At 42.7% G+C, this 26998-nt stretch overlaps 1 protein-coding gene across 4 annotated transcripts in view; it reads right to left on the reverse strand.

Annotated features, from left to right (window-relative positions):
- The window catches only part of ARFGAP2 (ADP ribosylation factor GTPase activating protein 2), a 722347-nt gene that overhangs the window by 82704 nt on the left and 612645 nt on the right, over positions 1–26998 (reverse strand). For 3 of the 4 annotated variants that reach the window (XM_044082689.1, XM_044082688.1, XM_044082690.1), the window contains one exon: positions 12409–12527. The exons of the other annotated variant lie outside the window; for it this stretch is intronic. In XM_044082689.1, coding sequence (XP_043938624.1) covers positions 12409–12527 — 119 coding nt within the window. The remainder of the gene's footprint in view (positions 1–12408; positions 12528–26998) is intronic. 4 annotated transcript variants of the gene reach the window in all.

Here is a 26998-nt window from a genome sequence, read left to right on the forward strand (position 1 = left end):
ACATTCAGGCAATAAAATGCAAAATTAATTCACTTTTACTCTGGTCAAAGAAAAGTTTAACTTCTGTTCACTAGAAGAACAATTGGTAAAGTTTTATTGGTATGCATGAATATAGTAGACTAATTATTGCTACTGCAAATAGGAAAAATGAAGCTGCACTACAAACCACTTGTCAATACCATCTGTAGAGTTGCCACCCTGTTCCCTTAAAGAGATGACTCTTCTGTTCTAACAAAGGCCACATGGTTACCCATACTGCAACAATGCTCACAACTCCTCTCATCCCTAACTTATGAACTAATTTGCACGGAATCCTTCACACTACAAAAGAACTGCTACCTATAACCAATGGTCACAATCCTCCTTTTCCCTAAACAGACTTCACACTACAGAACAATGCTTTTCATAAACAGCCCATCAGAAATAACCGCTTCCAGCAAACCTAAAATCAATCACATCCTTCCCAAAACCTAGGTAGCAACTTAAATCACACCTGCTTAAGCAAGCTACTTATAAATGCTTCCCAAACCAAGTGATAACAAAGTTAGCACCTATTTGAAAATGCTAACACCCTTTACTTCCCCCTTCTCATTCTAACTCCCCTGCCATCTTTGACACATCCCGATACCTTTCTCTTATTTACTAATTTACATACTCTTGCTATACTCCTCTAACAAACCCAACCTCATTACTATCCCCTCTCCTTCACCCATCTCTTTTCTTTCTCAATCCATCTTATTTATACACAAGTGCTGGGAGCAAATATATAACATTTGCATTATGCTACTTTTCACTATCATCTATACTATTATATTAGTTGCTGCACTGCAATGTGACAATACACATACATTTTGTTGTGTAATAAGTACAGCACCCTCCAAAATTATGCTTTGCTGTCTTTGTGTTACTTCAGGTCTGAACCTGAAAGGGGTCCATTGTGATTAGAATTCTACCCATTTAACAAATGAATGAATAAAATCTCTGGGGGATGGGAGATATAGACAGAGCAGGGGCAGGGTTTGGAGTCGGGGTTTACAGACATGGCAGGGGTAGAAGTTTGGGGGAGGGAGATGCTCAATGCAGTTATGGCTGGTCCATCTGGGTGACCAGATTCTGCCCACCTTCCCCAAAGCTTCTTCTTCTAGTCTCCCTTCCAATTAGTTTTGCACAGGCCTTTTTCACCCTTTGCCTGTTTAATATTAATCTGCTTGCAATAATAGATCCCAGACTACAGTGTGAAATCTCAGTCTTATCACAGAATAGGGGAGTGAAAAACATGTTTGACTGCCTTGTCTTATCCATTTCCTCAGCCCTTTTGAATACTTCAACATAACAAGTCCAAAATGCAGGTCCTATATCAAAGGGTACACTAAATAGTTGTACTTCAACATCCTCTGACAGGGGCTGGAGCTTAAACAAGTTACATCTCCCAATCAGACTGTCTAGCTGTAGCGCTGGATCCTGCACCCATGGCACCACAGCCACACATGGGAGAGTACTTAGCTACCTAACTAGTAAGGCTGGGTAAAGTCCAACAATTTTGCTCTCAGATCAATTAAGCATGCATTTTGGAAAGCTTTAATATTTTGGAAAAAATTAAAAACAAAATATCAATATGACTATTTTAGAAAATGGATTTGACAATGAAATAAGGGACAAGAAAATGAAAATGAGACTGTGATAGAGAAAGTAGACAAGACTGTGTTTAGTGCATTACGTACTTTACAGAAATGTTCATGTGAACAGCCACTGTACAATAAGATGTGGGATTGTAATATTACTTGAAAATTTAAATGAAGTTATGACAAAAGGGGGGGGGTGAAGGAATTATGTAACATATATGAACTTGAAACAAAGAGGAAAACAAGTATAAATGAATGGTTTATATAAATAATATGAAAGTATAAATATTGTATGCCAAATTACAGTGGACATAAAACTTGTACACACCCCTGTTAAAATACCAGGTTTTTGGAATATAAAAAAGTGAGACGATAAATTTCAAAACTTTTCCCACCTTTAATGTGACCTATAACCTGTACAGTTCAACTGAAAAACAAACAAATCTGTTAGTGGAAAAATACAAAAAATAAAAAACACTTGTAAAAAGAAAACACAGGAACTGCTACCAACCAACTTAAACAAAAATTGGCAATTATTCAATCTGTTGTAAGATATAAAAGCACTGTTGGTTTTGTCATTTAAATGTTTCTGATGCAGTCCTGTTACTTTAGACGAAAGCGCGCTCAAATAAATTTACTTTTAGGCACTTATTAGTATCCATCTACAGTTTACTTGCAGCTAATTTTAGCTACTTTATACTGCTACACTCAAGCGCTCCTTTGGAACTGTAACAAAAAAATAAGAAACGCACAATACACTGGTTGCATAAGTGTGCACACCCTTAAACTAATACTTTGTTGAAACAACTTTTGATGTAATTATATCATTCAGTCTTCTTGGGTAGAAGTCTACCAGCATGGCACATCTTGACTTGGCAATATTTGCCCACTTCCTTGCAAAAGCACTCCAAATCTCCAAAAAGCCATCACTTTAGTAACTACCTCAGCTATAAAACCGAGCAGAGCCCACTAAAGAAAGCTACTGCTTAAGCTGGAAAAAAGAAGCAACAAAAGTATCCACCACACGATTTATTGTATCTCTGACGTCTCGGCCTCAGCCTTCAAGGAGTACAAAAAGACATACAAATGCATCTCTATATATACATATATCAAAAAATCTATTAACTCAATCAACCTATTATTTAAAACAATTAAACAATTAACTAATTTAGCAGCATTTTCCAGTTAAAATCTTCATTCAAGCCTTCAGGACACAAAGTTTTAAATTTAAGAATATATACAGCTTCTTTGTGTAGCAGTTGTTGTTTGACATTTAAATCACTATGTAATAAATATAGTGATTTAAATGTCAAACAACAACTGCTACACAAAGAAGCTGTATATATTCTTAAATTTAGAACTTTGTGTCCTCAAGGCTTAATGAAGATTTAACTGGAAAAATGCTGCTAAATTAGTTAATTGTTTAATTGTTTTAAATAATAGGTTGATTGAGTTAATAGATTTTTGATATATGTATAGAGATGCATTTGTATGTCTTTTTGTACTCCTTGAAGGCTGAGGCCGAGACGTCAGAGATACAATAAATCGTGTGGTGGATACTTTTGTTGCTTCTTTTTTCCTTGTTATTCTGTGGTTGTGCTTATGCTTAAGCTGGAAACTCTATCCATGCTAGAAAGCACCACTGAGCAAGAACCTACCATAACAGTAGTTAATAAGTGGTGAAGAAACTATGTGATTTTGCCTGTGTGAAGCTTGTTATTTGTGTTTTTCTATTGCGGCAACCTGGATATCTAGCTATGGTAACCAAAGCCAAAACATACAGTAATACATCTGACATGTGACTTAATCCTGCAGGCATAAGGGTACATAACAGGATGTAAAAGACTGTGAAAAACCTCAGATTATCTCAAAGCCAAGAGATCTGGACACACCTGAGCATATAAGACAGGCAAAGATCAGCTAAGAGAAGAGAAAGTTGGAAACAGACAGTTTTGTACCTACCATAAATGTAGATGTTATAGAGTGTCTTCACTGCTGCAGTCATTACACTTGGGTTATCCTGCCGTCAGGCAGTCCTGCAGTCAGCCAGAGTTCCAAAGTCTTGGTCTAGCGTCGGTTGCTGTCGCTTCTTCCCTGACGTCAGTGTGCCAGGGTATATAAGATGCAGCTGACGCCATTTTCTTCAGTTTTTCTTGCCCCAGATGTCAGGTGCCCCCAAAAGGATAGGCAATATATATTGCTTACAAAACATACATAAGGTAAAAGCATAACCTTTAGTAGCCAGCAAATACACCACATAGAAAGTATAGTGCAGATAGTTGTAGATAAGACCCAGCTAAGAAAGAGGGAAGGTGGGTGGGTAACCAGGACTGCAGCAGTGAAGACACTCGAACATCTACATTTGGATGGTAGGCACAAAACTGTACTATGGTCATCGTGTTTCACTGCTGCCGTCATTACACTTGGGAAGAATCCCAAAGCTGAGTCAGGGTGGCTGGTTCTAGAGAGGATTTGGTGTGGCTATGAGGCCCAGCAGCACTGCAGTAGCAAAGCCAGCTCTGGATCTGGAGTAAAGAGGCAAGTGGTAATGCTTGGTAAAGGTGTGCACTGAACTCCAAGTTGCAGCTTCCAAAATGTCCTTGGTAGGTACTCCTCTAAGACAGGCAGTAGAAGTTGCAGTCGCCTTGGTGAAATGTGGTCTAATGTTAGATGGTACAGGCTTCCCATGCAGTGTGTAGCAGAACCAGATACAGTGTCCTATCCACTTTGAAATGGTCTGCTTTGAAATAGCCTTTCCCTGTGATCTTGCAGCATAGGACTCAAACAATTGCTCAGTTTTCCTGAAAGCTTTTGTTTTGTCCAAGCAGAAGCGTAATTGTCTGTGTATGTCCAAGGAATGTAGAATTCTCTCCCCTTTATTCTGGGGGGTTTGGATAAAATGTTGGCAAGTGAATAGTTTGGTTAAGAGCCACACTGGATATCACCTTAGGCATAAATGAAGGGTTTGTTCTTAAGGAAACCCGGTCTTGGTGAAAAATTATGAAGGGCTCCACTGCCATTAGTGCTGTAGTACTGAGACTCTTCGTGCTGAGGTTATTGCCAGTAGCAGGGCAGTTTACCATGACATATATTTTATTTCTGCTGTATTGGCAGGCTCAAAAGGAGGTAAAGTGAGTTTTTCCAAGACAAAGGTCCCAAGTAGGCGCTGGTGCTCTCCGGGGCGGTGTTATGTTTTTAGCCCCTCTAAGGTACTGCTTTAGCAATGGATGAGAGAAAATAGGAGGATCTGTGTTGTAATGAGCCGAGATGGCAGAAGCGTGGATCTTAATGGATGAGAAGGATAGTCCTTTGTTCAGTATCTCAGTTAAATATTGTAGTATCTGAGGTATGTTAGGGACAAGAGGGTCAAGGCTTTAAGCCTGGTTCCAGGCACAAAATCTCTTCCACTTTTCTGAATAAGATTTCCCGGTGCTAAGCCTCCTGGCCTCCAAAATGACATCCATAACAGCTTTAGAGAGAGGTGTTGCCTGTTTGGCTAATGAATCTGCCATGCAGCCAGGGATAAGGTTTTGAGATGACTGTGCAGGATCTGATCATTTAGTTTAGTCAGAAGGTGTGGAATATGAGGCAAAATCCAAGGTGGGCCTTGAGCTAAGTTCTTTAAGATTGGGTACCAATGTTGGCGTGGCCAGTGTGGAGCAATCAGAATCATCTGTGGTTTTTGTCTGGCTTTTAGGAGAACCTTCGAAAGGAGAGGCAGAGGAGGGAAGGCATAAACGTGTAGGCCTTTCCAGCTGAACGAAAGAGCATCCACTTTCAATGCTTGTGTGTGATAAGTCCTTGTGCAGAATTTTTGTAGTTGGCAGTTCAGTGGGGAGGCAAAGAGATCTATGTCCGGGCACCCCCATTTTTGCATTATCATGCTGAAAACTTGTGGATTTAATTTCCACTCGTGAGGATCCATGATGTTTCTGCTTAGGTCGTCTGCCAGAGTATTTTTCTTTCCTGGCAGGAATTGTGCTTGCAGATGAACTTGATAAGTTAGAGCTGTGTTCCACAAGGTCATGGCATGTCTGCATAGGGGGTAAGAATGAGTGCCCCCTTGCTTATGTACCACATTACAGTGGTGTTGTCTGTAGTAATTGTCCTGGATGCAGAAGGTCCTTGAAAGCTGTTAGGTTCTTTTTGTACAGCCAACATCTCTTTTTGATTGATGTGTAGATGCATTTGGTCTGTGGTCCATTTGCCCTGAATACATTTTCCTGCCATGTGTGCGACCCAGGCATAATCTGAAGCATCTGTTGTTAAAGTCTGCCTGGCTGTGGGTAGAGTGAAAGGTTGACTGTTGAGGTGACATGCCTGTGCCCACCATCGAAACTCCTGTTGCAGGCAGGGAATTAGTGGTATTACCATTTCCAAGCTGTGAGTGTTGAGTCCAAACACATTTTAGGTACCATTGTAATTTCCTCATATGCAGTCTGGCATATGGAATTAGAAGTATGCAGGAGGTCATGAATCCCAAGGCCTGCAGAATTTTTCTTGCAGGGAGTTGGGACTTTGTCGCAATCAATTGAAAATACTGAGTCAGTTGTCCTTGTTTGTCTGGCGTGAGACAAGCCATCTGGGCTGTTGTATTTAAGCTGGCACCCAGGAATATTATCTCTTGTGAGGGCACTAGTTTTGATTTCTTTTAGTTTACTGTGTACCATAGGCAACTTAATAACTTTTTTTACAAACGCCAGATGCTTTAGAAGAATGTCCTTGCTCTCTGCTTGAATCAGGCAGCCCAGGTATGGATATATTTGAATTCCTTTTTGTCTGCAAAATGCAATTACTGGTGCCAGGCACTTTGTGAAGACCCTGGGCACAGAAGATAAGCCAAAGGGCAGTGCAGAGAATTGGTAGTGCACTGAGCCAGCTATGAATCTGAGGTATCTTCTGCAATTTTGTCTGATAGGGACAGGGACATGCAGGTATGCCTCTTTGAGGTCCAAAGTAACAAGCCAAGCTTTCTTGCCCAACATGGGATGGAGCTGCTGTAGTGTCAAGATTTTGAATTTCGGAACATCCAGGTAAGTATTTAGAGTGGAAAGGTCTAGAATGGGTCTCCAGGCTTTGTCCTTTCTGGGGACCAGGAAGAGTCTTGAGTAAAAACCTTGTCCTTGTTCCTGCTGTGGTACTTTTTGAATAGTTCTCATGTTCATGAGGGCTGCAATTTGTTTTTGCGCCTCTGCCCATTGATTTTGTGGCAGGTCTGGCATTCCTTTCAGCCTTGGTAAAGTGTGAAAATGGAACCTGTAACCTTGAGACACAATATTCAGCACCCATTTGTCCTGGGTGATTGTTTGCCAGTTTTGTAAAAAAAGTGCTAGTTTCCCCCCTAAGGGAGCTGCCAACAGGGTAGAGATTGGCATTGGAAGGGGAAAGTCATTGAGATTGTTTCCTGTAAGGTTGTGACTTGTCCTCACCTTCTTTGGGTGTTGAAGCACCCCACTGTCGTGGTCTGAATGATCCTTGGGGCTGAGATCTGCCTCTTGGGCATCTGTATCTGCCCCTTTGTGGCCTGTCTGACACTGGAAAAGACCAATTTTTAGTAGGCCAATTTCTACTAAATCTTGGTGGCTGTACCTGTAAGAAATCCTTTACTGTTTGCAAAGATTTTGCCTTATCCTCCATTTTCTTTAATACCGCCTCTGCTTTAACACCACATAAAATATCTTGCTGTAAAGGAGCATCTAATAATTTCGCCTTGACATGATCTGGTAAGGTTTGTTCCTTTAACCAAGCATGCCTTCGAATCAGAGATCCTGTAAGTGCTGCTCTACAAGAAGCTTCTAATGAATCAAAACCACATTGCAAAGTATGTTTTCCCACTTGTTCAGCTGCATGCAATAAATCCTGCATTACCTTCAAATCAGGTTGTTCTGCACTTGTACTCATTTTCTGTTTTAACTGAGACAGTAAATATTGTTGATATTTAGGCATGTGAAACTGGCAGTTTAAAGCCCTCACTGCTAAAGTTGCAGAGGTGTAAACTTTCTTCGCTCATCTGTCTAATGCTCTGGAATCCCTGTCCGAGGGAACTGGATTTTTAGCTGTGGAGGCCTTTACCCCTTTAGGACCCTGGGAAATAGTGTCTGGGTCAGCAGCAGGGCTTTTATAAAGACATTTGTGCGAGTCAGGGACTCTGTAGTACCTGTCTGGCTTGACTGGAGCAGGGGGTAAAGAATCTGGATTTAAACTGGATTCAGAGAACACATCGTCCACAATATCCAACACTGGCGGAATAGCAAGGGGCCTGTGCTGAAGCAATTAAAGAAAGTCTCTGAGTCTTTCCTTGGACTCTGAGTAATCGTGGCCCTCCCAGTGGAAATCCTCCCTCATGGTGTGTAAAGTTTCCCCAAAAGAGTAATCCTCCAGAGGAGAGGCTGAAGGAACAGATTCTTCAGCATCAGAGTTCTCATAGGGGGGTAAGGAATATCCCTGGTCTGAAGAGGAGTCAGAATATACAGAAATCTGGTCAGAGGAATCATAATCTGTATCCTGCCTAGCCCTTTTATCAGGAGGGGGATGGGTACCCCTGATCAGAGTAATTAAGTCTTCGGCCTTTTTCAGCATCTGCTTTTTTGGCATGGAGGCCTGTCCAGGTGAATGCTGTACTTGCTTTTTTGTCTTTAAAGTTGCTTTAGACTTGGCTGTAGATGCAATGGTAAGTTGTGTAGGTCTGAAAACACCCTCAGAAGCCGAAGCCTGCTCAGCAGTTCTGGACCCATCTGAAGGGTTAGTCTCTGTAGGCCCAACACCTTGAGTATCCAGAGGCCCAGGCAACTCCACGTGGGAGTCGGTCGCGGCCTGCGGCTCTGAGGTAGTGGGTGTCAGGGGCTGCGAAAGCGCCTCACTGAGTACCGGCGAACCGGCGACTGGCCTAGAAGAGGCTTCGTCAGTTTTGGGCCTCGGATGCCTGTCCTTATCCTTAACTTTGTGTTTTTTGTGAATTCCGGTCGGCTGCTCCAACGGCATGGTATAATTAAACCTTTGGCCAAAATAATGGCGTGCAAAATCAAACCGACGTTTAATAGTGCATTTGTTAAATCTATCACAAAACCGACAACTAGTGACGTCATGATCTGGGCCTAGACATGGAATACAGTAAGAATGAAAATCCTTATGAGGTATTTGCTTCCCACAAGAAATACAATTATTAACTTTTACTGACATCGGTCTGAGGCAAGAAAAAGTTTCCCCCAACGGGGTACTTAACTTTATTGGAGACTTCGGATCTGAAATCGAATTTGAAATCTCACTTGCGAACTGCTTTTGCTTCGGGCACCGCGCGGCAAGAAAGACTGAAGAAAATGGCATCGGCTGCATCTTAGATACCCCTGGCGCACTGACGTCAGGGAAGAAGCGACAGCAACCGACGCCGGACCAAGACTTTGGAACTCTGGCCGACTGCGGGACCGCCTGACAGCAGGATAACCCAAGTGTAATGACTGCAGCAGTGAAACACGATGAACATCTGCTGCCTCTTAGCCCATGAGAGGCATGACAAAACCAACTTAACAACAAGGAAGGGGTTGGAAGGGCGGGAAGGCATATTGGAGAGCAAGTGTGACAGAAAATCTTCAGAGCCTGAATCAGTGCCTACATTTCCTTCAGGTTGTGTTCAGTACTCTGATTTGGTTGCCAATGACCCCCCCCCCCCCCCGGCTATATCTGAGGCATCTGTGTGCAGGTCCTGATAGGGTATGTACAACTTGAAAGGGAGGCTTGGATTGAGGTTTACCTATGGTATTCACCACTGAAATTCTTTTTTTGCAAAGGGAAGGAGTGGAATCTGGGTGTCCAAAGGATGGCAGTGCTGAGACCAGACAGATTTTAGGTACCACTGAATCTTTTTCATATGGAGTCTTGCAAAGGACACCATGTTTATGGTTGATTCATGGCAGTGACTGTGGGTATGGTCTCTGCCATGAAAACCAGGGTCCTGAGAGGTTCCCTTGCAGTGCAGGATTGAAGGAGCAGGAGAGAATGAAAATAGTTAGAGAGGCCTGTACCTTCTCTTGTGGTAGGAAAGCCTCCATGAGGTGCAAGTCCAGCCTGCAGCCCAGAAAGACCAGGTGTTGAGTAGGATTAAGTGTGGATTTTAAGTTTTTTGTGAATCTCAGACTCTACAGGAGGGAGAAAAAGAAGTTGAGATTCTGTAGAAGAATCTACTGAGAGTGCCTGTGTTAACAGGACTTCTAGACATGGGATTACTTGAATTCCCAAAGTACTACAAAAGCCAATGGCTGGTGCCAGGCACATTGTGGATACCCTTAAAGCTGTAGACAGCCCAAAAGATAAAGCAGAGAAATGAAAGTGTAATGAATAAGCTGAAACTCAAATTTCCCAAAAGAAGGGTTAATGGGCATGTGAAGATATGCATCCTTTAGGTCCAAAGACAACAGGATGGCCATAGACAGGATGAAAGGTAAAACAGTCTGTAGTAACATTATAAATGATTGTACCTTTACAAAGGTACTGAGAATGGACAAATCCAGTATAGGCCTCCATTTTCTTTCTTTTGTGGGTACTCAAAGTCTAGAATAAAACACTTTTCCTACACATTGTTGTTTAATAAATTCTATTGTACCTTGTCCCTGTAGGGCTTGTAGGATGGGAGGTAAGGGGTTTACCTGACTGGAGTGGGGTGGGATACCTCTAAATGGTGGACTCTCCTTCCAATTCATCCTGTAATCCTGTGCATAATGGAAAAAAGACCCATTTGTCTCAAGTTATGAGCTGCCACGTTGAAAGTGATGAGGTCAATCTTTTTGGTAGAGGGAAACATGGAAGAGGGGAGCAGATGAAGGCAGAAAATACGCAGGCATATATATCTGGATAGGGAGGTTTCCCAGACTCAGAATCCCTGTCTGGCTTATCTTGAAACATCTTTCTAGTCACTTTCTTGCCTTTCTGTGGGGGCCTAAAGTCCCTGCGAGAGAAGGGGGTAGGCTTAGCTGGGTAGTTTATCAGATACTTAGGGATAGAAGTGAGGAAAATTTGCCTGTAATCATTTATAATTTTACCTTGTTCTTGCAAAGCTTTAAGCAAGTTGACCGCTTTAGGGTCAGATAAGATGACCCTATTTAAAGGGGAATCCAGAAGCTTAGCTTTAATGTCCTCAGGTAAGAACTGAAAATGAACCCACACACACTTTCTAATGACAGATCCAGCAGCAATTGTTCTGGAAAAAACTTCCAATGCATCACAACCACACTTAATGCTACGTCTAGCTACCTGGGAAGCCTAAGCCACTGCAGACATACATTGTTTTATTCAAATTAGCCAGAACAAACAGCAAACATTTAATCATCTGAGTCTGGTAATTCACAGCTCTGAAAGCCAGAGTGGAGAAGGTGTATACTTTTTTCCTATCTACTGCCCTGCTATCTTTATCTCCGTGAAGGGCATTAGCAACAGGTAATAGTTTAGATGACGTGTCCATTCAAACAGGCAGTGCAATCTACCAAAGGATTCTTATAAAGGAATGTCAAATTAAAACCTATCAGTTCTTTTAGGTGCAGGAGGTTGAGAATCAGGAGCAGTGGAAGTGAATGCAAAGGCATCCAGAAAGGTCTGCAAAACAAGAGAGACAGGTGCAGACGTGGGGGTGACCACCTCTAGAAAATGTAACACCTTTTTTGTACATCAGATATTTGCAAGGATTCCCACTCAGAATGCTGAATCATCTTAGGTATGTTTTCCTCAAAGGATATTTTCTCTGCAGAAGAATCAGGGGATAAGGTATCCTCATCCTCAGAGGCAACCTGGCCTGGTGAGTGAATCTGGGCTGAGTAGGCCAGGGAATGTTAATCTGAATGAGAGTCTGCCTCATCTTTCTCTTTGGATGTCAAGTAGTCACTTGAGCATCGAGAGTAGTAGTAACAGAAGGAATTAAAGAAGGAGACCTTAAATAGGCCTTGGGAAAATTCCATCCATTCTTTTTCCTGGGATGTCTGAGGAAAGGAAACATGTTTAATTGTTTGTGTCTTCTTGGGATTGACATCCACTTTAACAAGTAGTTGCAGATTTGACTCCTGACATACCTTGATTAGCGATCCTGGTATTTCCTCCTGAGCTAAGTTGGGAAATGCCCTCTGGTCCCTCCAAAACTGTAAGACAAAGTTCCTCTGTAAGGTCAGTTGTACTGGATATTTGAGATTCACATGCCACACCAGCAGGAACCTGAGAAGTAGTTGAACATGTCGCTGGTTCGCAATCCTCAACAGGCACGTGCAAGTCTGATTGGGCAAAGAATCAGACCTAGGCCTTATGAATTTCTTTTTCAGAATGAGCGGGAAGTCTAGAGTGGAAGAATCCAACATTTTAGTTTGGGCAAGGCGCTTAAGGCACTACATCTCAAAATAAATATAAGAGGAAAGATGTGTACTGCTAAAACAAGTGGCAAATACTGCAGTTTTTACAGTTATGTTCTGCACATACTCAAAGAGAGACACTTGGACTGGAGATCCATGTAATAAACCTGCCTACCACAACAGCACTTTCACCCACTAGCTGATTCTAATGGTATTAAATCACAACTGTAAGAAAAAAAATAAAGGCTCCCAACAGAGCACTTATCTGAACCAATTAAATTACTGTAGGCTTCACAATCTCTTTGCGGATCACATGCATACAAACTGTCCTCTGACAGATTTGTTGATCTCTCAAAATGGCTAATATCAAAGTATAAAACAACAGTAGTGCAAACACTGCAGGAGGAAGTATAATAAACAGATAATGTGGTGCTAGTGCACACTTCCTTGTGTTCGGAACCCACCTGAAGGGAGTTCATCATGCCATTTGCAAGGACAGCCATTTTTCCAGCTACAGTCTTTACCCCTTCCTTGAACTGCGTCAAGTCTGGTGAGGGAAGAACACTTCCAAGAGAGACGTTCCCTGGAAGGGAAACAAAAATGATAACTTTCTGCACTGTGAGGATTCAGACAGCTGACATTATGCTTCTTCATAAATACAAACCTTGAGACAGACAAAACCTGTACCAATTTTTTCTGATGACCAGTAAAGCTGCTGAATCTATTCAATCAAACAGCCCACAGTTCTTTCCTTTTCCCAGAACTGTTTTAAGGCTGCCTCATGTACTTTCAAACCTACACTCTCTTCAGGATAAAAGCTGGACTTTGTCTGCAGGTCTTTCAGTGGGTTAATTCAGTGATTAGACTACACTATAAAAGAGTTTAACAAATTGCCAAAAGCCTACTGATTTAGGATAGCATTCTTTTATAGAATCAGTTATGTGCATAATGAAAGTTATAAGCACAGAGGACCATTTCTCACTTTGTTAAAAGGACTGAAAAGCTACAGACAGAAGTCCACTCCTCCAAATTAGGAAGTGCAGAAGTAAACCCATAAGCCAAAAGTAAAATATGCTGAAAAGGTTCGTAATAAAACATTATGTACGGGAAATAACAAAAAGCATGAATGCTCTGTGATTACTGCAAACCACCATATTTATTTAGAACAAGTACATAACAGCTTTTGTCTGTAACAATCAGACTTCTTCAGATAATAGAAAGGAAGTGATACACTACTATTTAAATACGTTTGAAATCACAAGACACTTTTGCACCAAAAATTTTAAAGCAACAATGTAGCTAAAATACAATAAAGTCATTAATATTATAAAAGGAAAAATACAGCAATTTTACAACAGTACCAAACAATAAAACCATTTAAGAATATTGCACATTAATGCATAACAATTTTAAAAAACTTATTTTACAAACTTCTAATGTTGGTAAGCGTTTAATTTCAGTTAGCAAGTGATAGACAGAGCCCCATTAAGTCCTGGGGGGTGGTGGGTTATGTGCATTAAGACGTAGTTGCCATAACAACTCTTTCTTTAAAACTAACCCTCCTCTGGGGTTGATATCAAGCTGATCTAACACCACAAATTTAAAACACTGCTCCAAACCATTCACTTAGGTGTTTAAACAGGGCAGGATTTTCATTTTTTATTCTGATGGCACACAAATGTTTGTAAATTCTATCAACATGCATTCAGTCTTTCCTACATACAATCCCGAACAGTTCTGACACAGGGCCACCGTTGATATACCATGTTTCACTTTTTATTACAACATGATCGGCACACAAAATGTCTTTAGAAAACTTGCACGAAACACATTTAAACATACATTTCTTTATCCCATCCTTGTTTCTTTTAAACGATGATTCAAGTACATTTTTCATGCTAATGCCTTTCCTATACATGACCAATGGACCTTTGGAAAAATTCTTTAAGTCTGCGCTGTCATTTACTAATACCCAATTTTTATGCAACACCCACCTAATGAATTCAGAGTCCAACAAAAAAGTGGCAATAAAACTACAGGTATACAGAATTTCATTACCAGCTGCCCCAGGGTCTCTAATGCCAGTAACCACAACTACATACTGATTGTGTGCTCTGCAGTCCAACAAAATAGGACAGTAAAAATTAGACCTCCTCTTGCAAATCACCTTTTTCATAGAGTTGCTTTTATGAAAGATCTTGGCCTTTATGGTTTTGTCACGATTATGGTGAAAGAATGATGTTAATATTGCCTACAACAAGTTACACTCAGCTAAAAATATATGTTAACACAGGAACAAATTGATATTAATGAACACAATTTTGGCAACCAGGTCTTAATATACATAACCCCACAGGACTTAATGGGGCTCTATCCATCACTTGCTTACCGAAATTAAAAGCTTACTAATGTTAGAAGTTTTTTTAAAATAAGCTTTTAAAATAAATTATTATGCATTTATGTGCAATATTCTTAAATGGTTTTATTGCTTGGTACTGTCATAGGTCGGTACTAGGCTACTGGCCCCTAGGGCCTATATAAGCCTAGCCAAAAAGGTACCCTGGCTTTCGCCACCCAAGAAAATTATTTTCCTGTGCCCTTGTCGAGCAGAGCCACAGAGGTGATCCCCAGGGTGAATTTCCAATTTCCCATCCAATCAAGTCTTTCCTTGAAGAGTGCTAATGAGGAGCTTTGTTTTGATACAGATAGGTAGTTTGTTCCAGAGTATGGGAAGTCTCTGGGACAGGAATCTATCCCTCCAGCATGTTCTGTTCATTGTGGTGACAAGGTTTAGGCCCTAGAAGGTGCAGCTAGGAGGGATTGGGATTTCTTTAAGTGCAGCATGTCCAACAGCTCTGGGTTTGACATAGCTTTGTATGTTAGGCAGAGATTGCCTCGTAGTAGGCGATATGCGACGGAATAAAGTTGGAGATTTTTGAGACAGTCTGCGTAGGGCATCTGTTTGAGACCGGTAATCTTTTTTGTGAGGTATTTCTGCGGTCTTTCCAATTGTTGTAGATGTCTTGTGAGGTACATACCAAAAGAGGCACTGTACTCTATAATGGGTCTAATGACTGATGAGTAGAGGGGAATAATGACCTCTTTTTTCCTTGATGAGAAACCTTTTGTGATGAGGTGTGCCACGTAGAAGGATTTCCTGACTACTGTGGCAATGTGATTATCAAAGAAGAGACTACTGTCCACCTGTGTCCCAAGGTCCCATCACACTTTCGATGTTAAGTAGACTACCACCTAAGTGGTAGCTCATGGGCACAGAGTTTTTACCAAAGGGGATGACAATGCACTTTTTGGCATTGTGCTCGAGGCCATGGCTCTGACACCAGGCATCTGGCTCAGTGAGGCCCTTTTGCAGGATGTCCACATCTTTAGGAGTTTCAATTATGGCTCCTAGTTTGCAGTCATCTGCAAACTTCATTAGGCAAAGACCTTCTGTGTTAGCCTGTACTTCAGAAAAGTAGATACCAAACAGGAGAGGACCCAGGACTGAACCCTCTGGTACTCCACTTGTCACTGGTCTGAAGTCGGATTTGGAGTCTGCTACTTTCACAGTGTGGGTTCTGTCAGTGAGCCAGTTGGCAACCCATCTTGTGACATGGGAATTTATACCTAATTTAGTGAGTTTATCTAGAATTCCTGAGTGGGGGTTGGTGTCAAAAGCCTTGGCGAGATTTAGACAGGCTGTGTGAACCACCTTCCCCTCATCTAAGGCTTTGGTGACTGCTTCAAAAAAGTCCATCAGGTTTATGAGACATGATCTGTTTTTACAAACCTGAACTGGGTGGGGTCCAGAGCTTGGAGATTACCAATGTCTTTGTTTATAAGATCCATGATGATATGTTCCATGGCCTTGCACACCAGGCTCGTTAGGTTAATGTGGTGCTAGTTCCCCGGGTCCGTGGTGGCTCCCCCTTTGCGGAGTGGGATATCTGTCCCTGTGCACCACTCAGTGGGCATAAAGCCTGAGGTGATGCTATGACTGAACATGGTGCTTAGGTGGGGTGCCAGTTCACTGTGCAGTTTGTGTAGAACGCAACCTGGGATGTTATTAGGTCCCATGGATGCTGTGCTCTAGGCTTTGGAGAGTGTGATGTTTACCTGTGCAGCTGTGACTACAGGAACTTTGCATTCTTCTGGTATAGAGATGGACTCTTTAGTGGGTGAGAGGACGGTAAAGTTAGCACTGAACCTATCTGCCATGATGCTGGCAATATCAGTTGGTTCTGTATATTTCGTGCCATTGTGCTGTAACTCAGAGCAGATCTGAGTGTTGCCATTGAGATTCTTGACATAGCTATAGAATGCTTTGTGGTTGTCTTTAGAATCAGTGGCGATTTTGTTTCTGTAATTAGCTTTGGAGGATTTTATGAGGGAATCTCAGCTTCTTACTGAAGCTGACCAGGGAGTTCCTCCAATCATGGGATTTTACTCCTTTTTGCAACAGTTTCTTTCTTCTGTTGTAGAGTTTGTTTATGGTAGGGGACCACCAGATTGGCTTCCTTTTTTTGGAGGACAGCATCTTGGTTCTGTTAGGGATAGCACAATCCATGCACTAGTGTAAGTGCTTATAAAGTGCATTTGTGTAGGATTCAGCAGTCGTACATCTATTGTCCATCTGCACGAGTGTCGTGAAGTTTGCACTTCTGTCTTAAGAAGCGTGAAGTTGGTTTTGGAGAAATGTTTTACTATGGTTTCCCTAATGGGAGGTGGGGGCGGGATGAGGATGTCTAGGGTGATTAGCTTGTGGTCAGATCTGACCAATGAGGAATTGACCTCTGGTGTGGAACACCGGTCGCCCATGCTGGTAATGACCAGGTCTAGGATATTGCTGCCCCTGGTGGGGGTGTGGATAAGTTGATCCAAGGTGTTGGAATTTATGAATTCCAGAAAACGTTGAGCAAAAGAGTTGGTACATGACTAATTTTCCCAATTTATGGTGGGGGTAGTTGAAATCACCCATTATTACGGTGTTGGGTTGTACCCTAATATTTTCCAGTGTATCAAGAAATGAGGAGTGGGAATCCTGGGGCATGGTGGGGGATCTGTAGCAAGTTACAATTTGGATTGCGGTCTTGCCCAGAGTTAGCTGCGCTTGGATAATCTCGGATGTATTATGCTGAGCAACTAGCCTGGAGGTGTGGATATCCTTAATGAAAATGGACACGCCTCCACCTTTAGTGTTTTGGTCCAGGTTAGGTGGCCGAAAGGCATGGTATGAGTTATAGCCTGGTAATGCAGGGGTGCTCTCTGGAGCCTTGAACTAGGTCTCTGTCACTGCAGATGTCGATGTTCTCTACTTTAAGGAGTGCCTCGAGTGAATGCATTTTGAGGTTTACACTTCTAGCAGTGAGTAGCATTACCCACAGATTTTGCTTGCTTGTACTTGTTAAGGTGGTGAATTTGTCATTTGAACCTCGCCTAAAAAGGCACTATAGGGGTGGGCAAGAGCCTAAGCCAGTATCCGGAATCCCAAGGGCGACAGGTGCAAGCCATCTCTGGCAAAGCATCGTGGTCTGTCGATCAAGTCACCCTAGGCAGACAGATACTGGATCCCCTTAGAATGACACCAGAAGCTTAGCCAATTGTTGAAGTCAATCATTTTGTCCTTGTACTGTGGTATCATTCTGGGTGATGGCAGGATGCTACTCAGGGCTAGGGTCATACCTGACTGGGCTACAAAATCGGAGAGTTCCTCCATGTCTCTTTTCATGTAGTCCAAGTACGTACGTCTCAGGTCATTCACACCAACATGGAAAATGACAGAGTCATATTTGTACTTGTTGTGGAGTGACCTGAGTGTGTGCATTATGTGGCGGATCCTGGCACCCAACAGGCAGCTGACAGTAACTTTCTCCTTGTTTAGCCTGGTGAGTGGAACATCAGTGTGCCTGACCTATAGAGTCACCTATGACTAGAGTGTTGGGTACGTTGCTATGCCTTATAGGCTGTGGTTGAGTGACACACTGAATTTGTGGCTATGTGTCATTTGGATTGTGTTGGGGGGGTGGAGGTTTCTTGTGTTACTGCTTTCGAGGTCTCTGTTGCTTGAGCAGATTTTTACTGAGAGCCTCTGCAAATGTAGGTGTGTGTTTTGTGTTTCCATGTATGTAGGTTTTGAGGGACTATGTGACGAGTGTGGTGTGGTGCAAGTGTTTACCTTCTCCTCTTGACTGTCTAGTCCAGTCTTGGGTGAAGAGAGCTTTGCTTCCAGTTTGGCTATATAAGTGCATCTCTCACAGGTTGTAGTGTTGGGTGGTAGGAGGAGAGGGTTGTCTGCGTACATGAGGCAATTGCTGCATTACCCCAAGATGCCCAGATTCATCAGGTAGACAGGAGAAAACACTGGGAGCTGACCCTTAGACATGCCTGGATAGGTGTTTACTTATCAAGTACTAAAAAACGTTTTCCTCTTGACAAGTGAGGAAAGTTGAATGCTGTAGTAATTTGTAGCTTATTTAGTGCTTACGAGTTCTGAACAAGTGGTGAGCTCAAAGAAACAGATTTTAGTGGTAAAACTAAGGTAGTTCCAAGGGAAAATTTGAAGAGCAGACTTTATGGCGCCAGGAATACTTTAACCCTAGCTACGCGGCGATGCATAAAGTGTATTTATTTGTTAAATATAACAGTAGCAAATGAGCAAACTGATTTAAACAAATTAACCAATAAAAAGCAAAAAACTGAGCCCTGTTCCAGCAGTCTTTGATCAGACAAGTTCTAACTGCACACTCCTGCCACTAGGGGAACCTTCTCCAAAAAAAATGGTCTGGATTAGTGCTCAAGTTATACAAACAAAGCTAGATTCAGCAGGTCTGAATTTAGTCTATGCTACAGCAAACAAGGCATACCAATTTCAGAAAGAAACAGTTCAGATAAGCAGGCACAATAAACCTTTAACCAGAAACTCCCAAGCTCAGAAGGGCAGAATCTACCCTCTCCTCCCACAAGAGAACAGACCACACCTTATTAATGCAAAATAACTGGCCCAAAGCCCAAGTGCTTAAACCAGAACTAATACACTTTTAGAATAACAGACATTAAGCCTTCAATCAGAAATTCCCAACTTAGAAGGATGTAAGCTACCTGTCCTGCCACAGCAGTGCAGACCACAAGTCTTCTTAATGTAAAACAACTGGTCTGGAGTCCAAGTGCTTAAACCAAAAGGCTTATAGTAACAGTTACAATGTAAAGAGGCTACTACCAAGCAGTAATAAATGGAGCAGAATAAATACAACTGAGTACTTTTAAGAAGAGGCAAAAACAAAATAAAGTGCAATTTTTTTAGTAAAGTGCAAGGAGAGGAAGAAGGAGCAGAAGAAAAATTCAAGGTTAAGAGCCTAAGTGGGTTGGCCTTCTCAAATGTTCTATCTGTATTAAGTAGAGTGAACACCAGACTGGGAGGGGTGTCTCAGATCAAATTTACAGTAGGGGTGGGCAACTGCAAAGCCACCAACTATACCACCACCACCACCACAAGAATAAGGTGGGGGGAGAGGGGAAAACAGTTTCAGGACAGATGAGAAACAGAAAATAATGCCAGAAAAAATATAAAATAATTCAGTCAGGCAAAATTAAGACAATGCAGAACTCTGAAAGGTTAAAATGCCAAGAAATATACTTATCAGTCAGCAATATATTTCCAGATTGTTTGAGAATCACACTGCAGCCAGAACACCAGGAGTTTCCAACAGTGTAAGAATTGCTAAATTATTTCTTTTACAATATTAATGCCTTTACTGTATTTTAATTATTGTTGCTTTCCAATTTTTGGCTCAAAAGTGTCATGTGATTTCAAGTTTTTAAATAGCAGTGTATCACTTCCTTACTGTTATCTGAAGAAGTCTTAACAGTTACAGACAAAAGCACTTGTGCACTTATTCTAAACAAGTGGTGTGGTTTGCAATGATCACGTAGCATTAATGTTCTTTTTCCTGGTTCTTGCTCCATTGGATTACTCTGTTGGCTGTTTTTTTTAAAGTTTAGAAAGCATTTTTTTAAAGTTTAGGAAGCCAAGCCTCACAGCATGTAGGTTTAAAATTAAAGCAAGGAATGTCTTCTTGCTTAGTGCTGCTCTACCAATGGCAATTATCTGCAAAGTTTAGGCCTAAAAGATTAAAAGGAGTTCAGGCAGACTGAGTTCACACAGCCATACATCTAATTTACAAACTCTTGCTTTGCAGGATCTACAAACATGCAAAGATCCTCTTCTTTTCAGCTCTGTAAATCCATGTCACTCAAATGAATATATATCCCAGTTGCTAATTTAACTTTTACATAGAACCTGTGACTGCATACTTAAACCTTGGTGTGATCTGTAAAGCTCCAGTCACCACCCAAAAAATACAACCCTCATTAAAACTTATTGTGCATAATGGCTGATGCATCCCTCCTAGCCCCCACCCACACACTAAAAGAAAGTACAGTTTTGTACCTACCATAAATGTAGATGTCCGATAGGAATGCATCTGCAGTCCTTACAAATGGGTTGTCCTGTCGTCAGGCAGCCCTTGATCGCCGGATTCCAAAGTCTGGGTCTGGCCTCGGCTGGTGTCGCACTTCACCCGACGTCATAGCTGCAGTTATTCGGGTATAAAGGCATCACCTGCTCGGGATCTGGAGTATAAAGGTAAATTATAATGCTTGGCAAATGTATGCACGGAGCTCCAAGTAGCAGCCTCTAAAATGTCTTTGGTAGCCACTCCTCGTAGAAAAGCTGTGGTAGTGGCTGTAGCCCTTGTAGAGTGAGGCCTGATGTTTTCTGGAGTTTTCTTTCCATGGTAGGAGTAACAAAATCTAATGCAATTTCCTATCCACTTAGAGATTGTCTGTTTTGAAATTGCTTTCCCTTCCATTCCTGTTGCATATGCTACCAGTAGCTGGTCAGTTTTCCTATTGGCCTTGGTCCTGTCCAGGTAGTAGCATAATTGTCTATGCACATCCAAGGTATGCAACAGTCTTTCTCCCCTGTTCTGTGGGTTGGGGAAGAATGTAGGTAGGTGGATAGCCTGATTCAAAGATACTCTGGGGACCACCTTAGGCAAAAAAGTAGGATTAGTTCTCATGGATACTCTATCTTGATGGAAGATCAGGAAGGGCTGTACTGCCATTAGTGCCTGTAGCTCAGATACCCTTCTTGCTGAAGTGATTGCCAACAGGAAAGCAGTTTTCCATGATAAGAATTGTAATTCTGCTGTCGCTGCTGGTTCGAAAGGAGGAAGTGTCAATTTTTCTTGCACAAAGTTCAAGTCCCATGCTGGCAATGGTGGCTTCCTAGGAGGTTTTACATTTTTAATTCCTCTCAGAAACTGCCTGAGCAGAGGATGTGAGAAGACTGGAGGATCCAAGTCGTTTTCTGCTGAAATAGCTGATGCATGAATCTTGATGGAAGAATAGGACAGGCCTTTGTGGAAGAGCTCTGCCAAGTATTCCAGGATGTTGGCTATGTTCACCAGTGACACATTTTCTCCTTTTGCAGTACTCCAAATGAAATATCTTTTCCATTTTGCTGAATAATTTTTTCTTGTTGAGGGTCTGCGAGCCTCCAAGATAATGTCTTTAACCCTTTGGGGTAAATTTGGGTTATTTGTTGTTATGCAATGTTCCAGGCAGTCAGATGCAGTGTTTTCAGGTTTGGATGCAGGGTGTTGTAGTTGTTCTGTGTTAACAGCAAGGGAACAAGGGGTAGAGGCCATATTTGTTCCCGAGACAAGCTCCTCAGTAATGGGTACCAATGTTGTCTTGGCCAGTCTGGAGCTATCAGAATGATCCTTGGACGGTCCTCTTTGATCTTCAATAGCACCTTGTGCATCAAAGGAAGTGGTGGGAATGCATATGCTGTCAGGTTTTTCCAGCTGAAAGATAGGGAGTCCACCTTCCAGGCAAGTGGGTGGTACGTCCTTGTGCAGAATTTCTTTAGTTGGTGATTGCGTGGGGATGCAAATAAGTCTATTTGTGGGAGCCCCCATTTTCTTGTAATGGTTTTGAAGATGTCCGGATGCAGCATCCATTCATGGGCATCTGTGGTAGTTCTGCTTAGTATGTCTGCTAGAATGTTTTCTTTTCCTGGTACAAAATTGCTTGTAACTGAATGTTGTAGCTCAGGGCCACATTCCAGAGGTCCATTGCCATCCGGCATAGAGGGTAAGAATGTGTGCCTCCCTGTTTGTTGATGTACCACATAACTGTGGTGTTGTCTGTCCTTATCAACAGTTGACCTTCTTGAAGAAATGGTCTGAATGCCTGAATTGCCAGTTTTACTGCCAGCATTTCCTTTTGATTTATGTGTAGGTGCAGCTGTTCTTGAGTCCATAAACCTTGAATGCACTTGTCCATTGTGATGGTTTGGCTTGGTTGAGTGTTGTGCAAAGGCAATCCTTTGTTTGATTGACAGGCCTGAGCCCACCATTGGAATACTTGCTTCAGGCATGGAATTATTGGAATTTGGGTTTCTAGGCTGTGCTTGTGCTGAGACCATAAATTCCTTAGGTACCACTGTAACTTTCTCATATGCAGTCTGGCATGTGGAACCAATATTATGCAGGATGCCATGAAACCCAAGGCTTGCAGAACTTTTCTTGCTGTTAGATGATTCTGCTTTGTTAATGCCAAGAAGTAGAGAGGGAGTTGCTCCTGTTTTTCTACTGTTAGGAATGCCATTTGTTTCGTTGTGTCCAGCTCTGCACCCAAAAAGGTTATCCTTTGGGATGGAATCAGTCTTGACTTTTTTATATTGACTGTGTATCCCAGAGCTTGTAGTAGGTAAATGACCATTTTCAAGTCTTCTGCTAGCTTGTTTTTGTTGTCCGCTTGTATCAGGCAGTCGTCCAGGTAAGGGTAGATTTGGATTCCCTGAAGCCTGCAATGAGCAATTACTGATGCCAGGCATTTCGTGAACACTCTGGGCGCAGTAGATAAGCCAAAGGGCAATGCTGAGAATTGATAATGCTCTGATCCTGCAAGAAATCTGAGGTATCTTCTGCAATTTGGTCGTATGGGAACATGCAGGTATGCCTCCTTGAGATCTAGAGTTACCAGCCAAGACTCCTTGCCCAGCATGGGAAGAAGCTGCTGTAGGGTCAGCATTTTGAACTTTGGAACAATGAGGAATGTGTTTAAAGCGGACAGGTCTAGAATAGGTCTCCATTTGCTTTCTTTTCTTGGTACCAGGAAGAGCCTGGAGTAAAATCCCTGTCCTTGCTCCATAGATGGTACCTTTTCCACAGCTCTCATCCTTAATAATTGAGTTATTTGTTTTAGAGCTTGTGCCTTTTGATTTGGAGGTAGGTTTGGCATTCCTCTCTTCCCTGGTAGAGTATGGAAGTGAAACCTGTAACCTTGGTCTATTGTCTGCAAAATCCCCTTGTCTCTTGTGATGTAATGCCAGTTTACTGAAAATAAAGCTAGCTTTCCCAAGGGTGCTTCTAGTTGTTCCCTGGTAGGCGGTGCTAGAGCCAAGTCACTGTGATTGTCCTGTAGTAGTGGTGGTGGCTGTGTCTGTGGCTGCACCTCGCTGATTGTTACCCTGCCACGGGCGTCCCCTGTAGGCACCCCTGGATTGGCTTCTGCCTCTTGAACGCCTATTCCTGCCTCTCTGAGCTCTGGAGGAGTCTGGAAAGGACCAATTTTGGAGGCCAATTCCTGCTAAACCTTGGAGGTTGGACCTGTAAGAAATCTTTCACTGTTTGGACAGATTTTGCCTTCTCTTCCATCTTCTTCAGCACCTGTTGTGCAGGAGAGCCAAACAAATTGATCTTGTCCATGGGAGCATCTAGTAGTTTTGATTTGACATGGTCTGGTAAGGCCTGCTCTTTTAACCACGCATGCCTTCAGATAACTGTGCCAGTCATGGCTGATCTAAAGGAAGCCTCCAGTGCATCATAGCCGCATTTTAAGGAATGATTACTGACTTGCTGAATGTTATGTACCATCTCCTGAACAGATTTTTTGTCTAATGGTTCATCCGAGGACAGTTTTTTGGTTAACTGGTCTAGCATAAATTCTTGATACTGGATCATGTGGAATTGACAGTTCAAGGCCCTAGCTGAAGGAGTAGCAGAAGTGTAAACTTTTTTACCCCATCTCTCTAAGGACCTGGATTCCCTTTCAGAGGGGAGAGGGTTTTTGGCAGAGGTAGCTGCTACAGCCTTAGGACCCTGGAAGATAGTCTCGGGATCTGCAAAGGGAGCCTTATACAAATGGTAATGCGTGTCCGGGACCCTGTATTACCTATCGGGCTTAGCAGGGGCCGGAGGTAGAGAATCAGGAGCAGTACAAGCATCATTAAATGCATCATCTACAACAGAAAGAACTGGAGGAATGGCTAAAGGCCTATGTTGTGGTAAATGCAGAAAGGTTCTAAGCCTTTTTCTGGAGTCTGAAAAATCCTGGCCCTGCCACTGAAATTGTTTCCTCATAGCATGCAAGGTTTCCCCAAAGGAAAATTCCTCAGGCGGAGAGGCAGAAGGAATGGACTCTTCAGCATCAGAGTCTTCATAAGGGGAGAAAGGAGCCTCTGGAGGGTTTGTGTTATCTGAATCATCAGAGGAATCATCTGTTGAAACAGGCTCAGGGAGCTCTGCTCTAGGCCTCTTCTCTGGAGGTGGTTGAGAGGCCCTGTCTGGGTGAGGTTGGGATCCCCGGAGTAAAGAAATGAGGTACTCTGCTAAACTAAGCATTTGTGAACTAGAGCTAGGCCTGTGAGAGGGAATCTTAGCAGGCACAGATTTAGTTGTTTTAGCTGCTTTGGCCCTGGCAAAGGCCTTAATGGACATGGATGCAGGTGGCCTAGCAGCTCCACGTGCAGGGGTTGGAATATCCAAGGGGATAGTGTCAGATAATTCCTGAGAAACTGTAAGAGCAGGAGTGATTTCAGAAGCCGATTCCACCAGGTTGGAAGAGGCCTCGGTAGGAGGTAAGTTTTCGGCTGAAGGAAGAACCGCTTGCTCGGTTTCAGCCGAAACCGAGACACTCGTGGTTGGCTTAACCGTGGTTTCGGCCGAAACCGCGGACCGCGAGTGTCGGTCCTTTTCCTTGCGCTTTTTAGATATTTGCGTAGTCGGAGGATCCGACGGCATAATGTAAGCAAAATCGGAGCCGAAAAACTCCTCAGCAAATTCCGACCGGCGTCTAAGCGTCCGTCGGTTAAAAGAAGCACAGGCTAGACAAGCTGCTACGTCGTGGTCTGGGCCTAGACAAGGTAAGCAGTAAGAATGGAAATCTTTATGAGGTATTTGTTTCCCACAAGTTAAACAGTTATTCACTTTTTCTGACATCGGCTGAGGCAAGAAAGAGTCCCCAACGGGGTACTTAGCTTTTTAGAAGTCTTCGGTAGTAGTAGACGTATTCGGTAGTAGTAATCTCTGGTTCTGACCGACCGGCACTTGCGAACAGCTTCTGCTTCGGGCGCCACGCGGCAAGAAAGACTAAGGAAAATGGCGTCGGCTGATGCTTTTATACCCGAATAACTGCAGCTATGACGGGTGAAGTGTGACACCAGCCGAGGCCAGACCCAGACTTTGGAATCCGGCCGACCGAAGGGCTGCCTGACGACAGGACAACCCATTTGTAAGGACTGCAGATGCATCCTTGAAGGACATCTTTAAAACACAGCAATCTTTGTCAGCTGTAAAACTGATACAGGTTCTAGCTAAACAAACGTTCAGTGCATACCTGGAAATAACGGTCATAAGCGAGTCCCCAGAATGACCACAAGTGAATCTCAGCCAGAGCCCCAACATCCACCCACAAGTTCCTGTTAACACCAGACCATGAAAATTTCAGAATGAGCTTGGGTGACCCCCAGCAAATACCATCCCACTTAATTCCTGTTAATACTAGCCTATGACAACCCTCCCACCACAGAGAAAGTACAGTTTTGTACCTACCATAAATGTAGATGTCCGATAGGTATGAATCTGCAGTCATAACATATGGGTTGTCCTGCCTCAGGCAGCCCTTCAGTCGGCCGGATTCCAAAGTCTGGGTCTGGCCTCGGCTGATGTCGCACTTTCCCCGACGTCAGAGCGTCTGGGGTATAAAAGCATCAGCCGACGCCATTTTCCTCAGTCTTTCTTGCCACGCGGTGCCCGAAGCAGAAGCTGTTCGCAAGTGCCGGTCGGTCAGATACAGTGAATTCAGCTACCGAAGACGTCGAAAAAAGCTAAGTACCCCGTTGGGGACTCTTTCTTGCCTCAGCCGATGTCAGACAAAGTAAATAATTGTTTAACTTTTCTATACCCCCCCCCCATCTGCTCTCATAGAACCCCAGGTCTCTCCACTGTTGGATCTAGGGCAGTCAACATTTTTGCTTTGTTCCTTGAGCTAATTCACTTTAGCCATTAGACAAGTGTTGAGCTGGACATCTCATTCATTTTATGGAAATTAGAATGAAATACCATGGACCGATTCAGCTTTTAACAGGCTCTTTCAAGAACATTGGGATTCCGAACAAACTCTCAGTTTAAGCACTTTTCTCACTTCTTCACTTACTGCTTTTCTTTGAGACTCTGGTACCCTATATGGTTTTAGGTTTGGCTTCCAGTAGCACAGTTTCTATATGATGCTGAATTACATTTGTTGTAGTAGACATTTCAGAAAAAAGAAAATTTCTTAGCAAGAACTCCTTCACTTCTTGTTTTTGGCCAGTTGACAAAATTTCACCTATTTAATCAGGGGAAAAACTCTGTGGTACTACACTACTGGCACACGTCTCAGCTCCCAGGCTGACTATGTAAGTGTCAACCTTCATCCATGGTTTTGACATACTGTGTGATATATCCACTCTACTAGTTTATCTTATTTTGTAGTTCCATTTTCTTTACCACCTCAGACAGCCCTTGTCATCTTGATAAGAGTTTACTCAGCAGAGGGGACTACCACCATTTTACCTCCTGTTTTAAACTCCTGTACAATCTGTTGTACTTCTTTTGGCCTCTGCACTGCTCCTTAACTACTGTTATAACAATAACCTACCTAGCTATAGTCAAGCCTGCTGTCACAATTTGCAAGATTTGAGAGCCACAGGAAATCACAAGGGAGAGT

Source organism: Protopterus annectens, chromosome 9.part0, assembly GCF_019279795.1.
Source record: "Protopterus annectens isolate FY-2018-M chromosome 9.part0, PAN1.0, whole genome shotgun sequence".
NCBI classification, from domain to species: Eukaryota; Metazoa; Chordata; order Ceratodontiformes; family Protopteridae; genus Protopterus; species Protopterus annectens.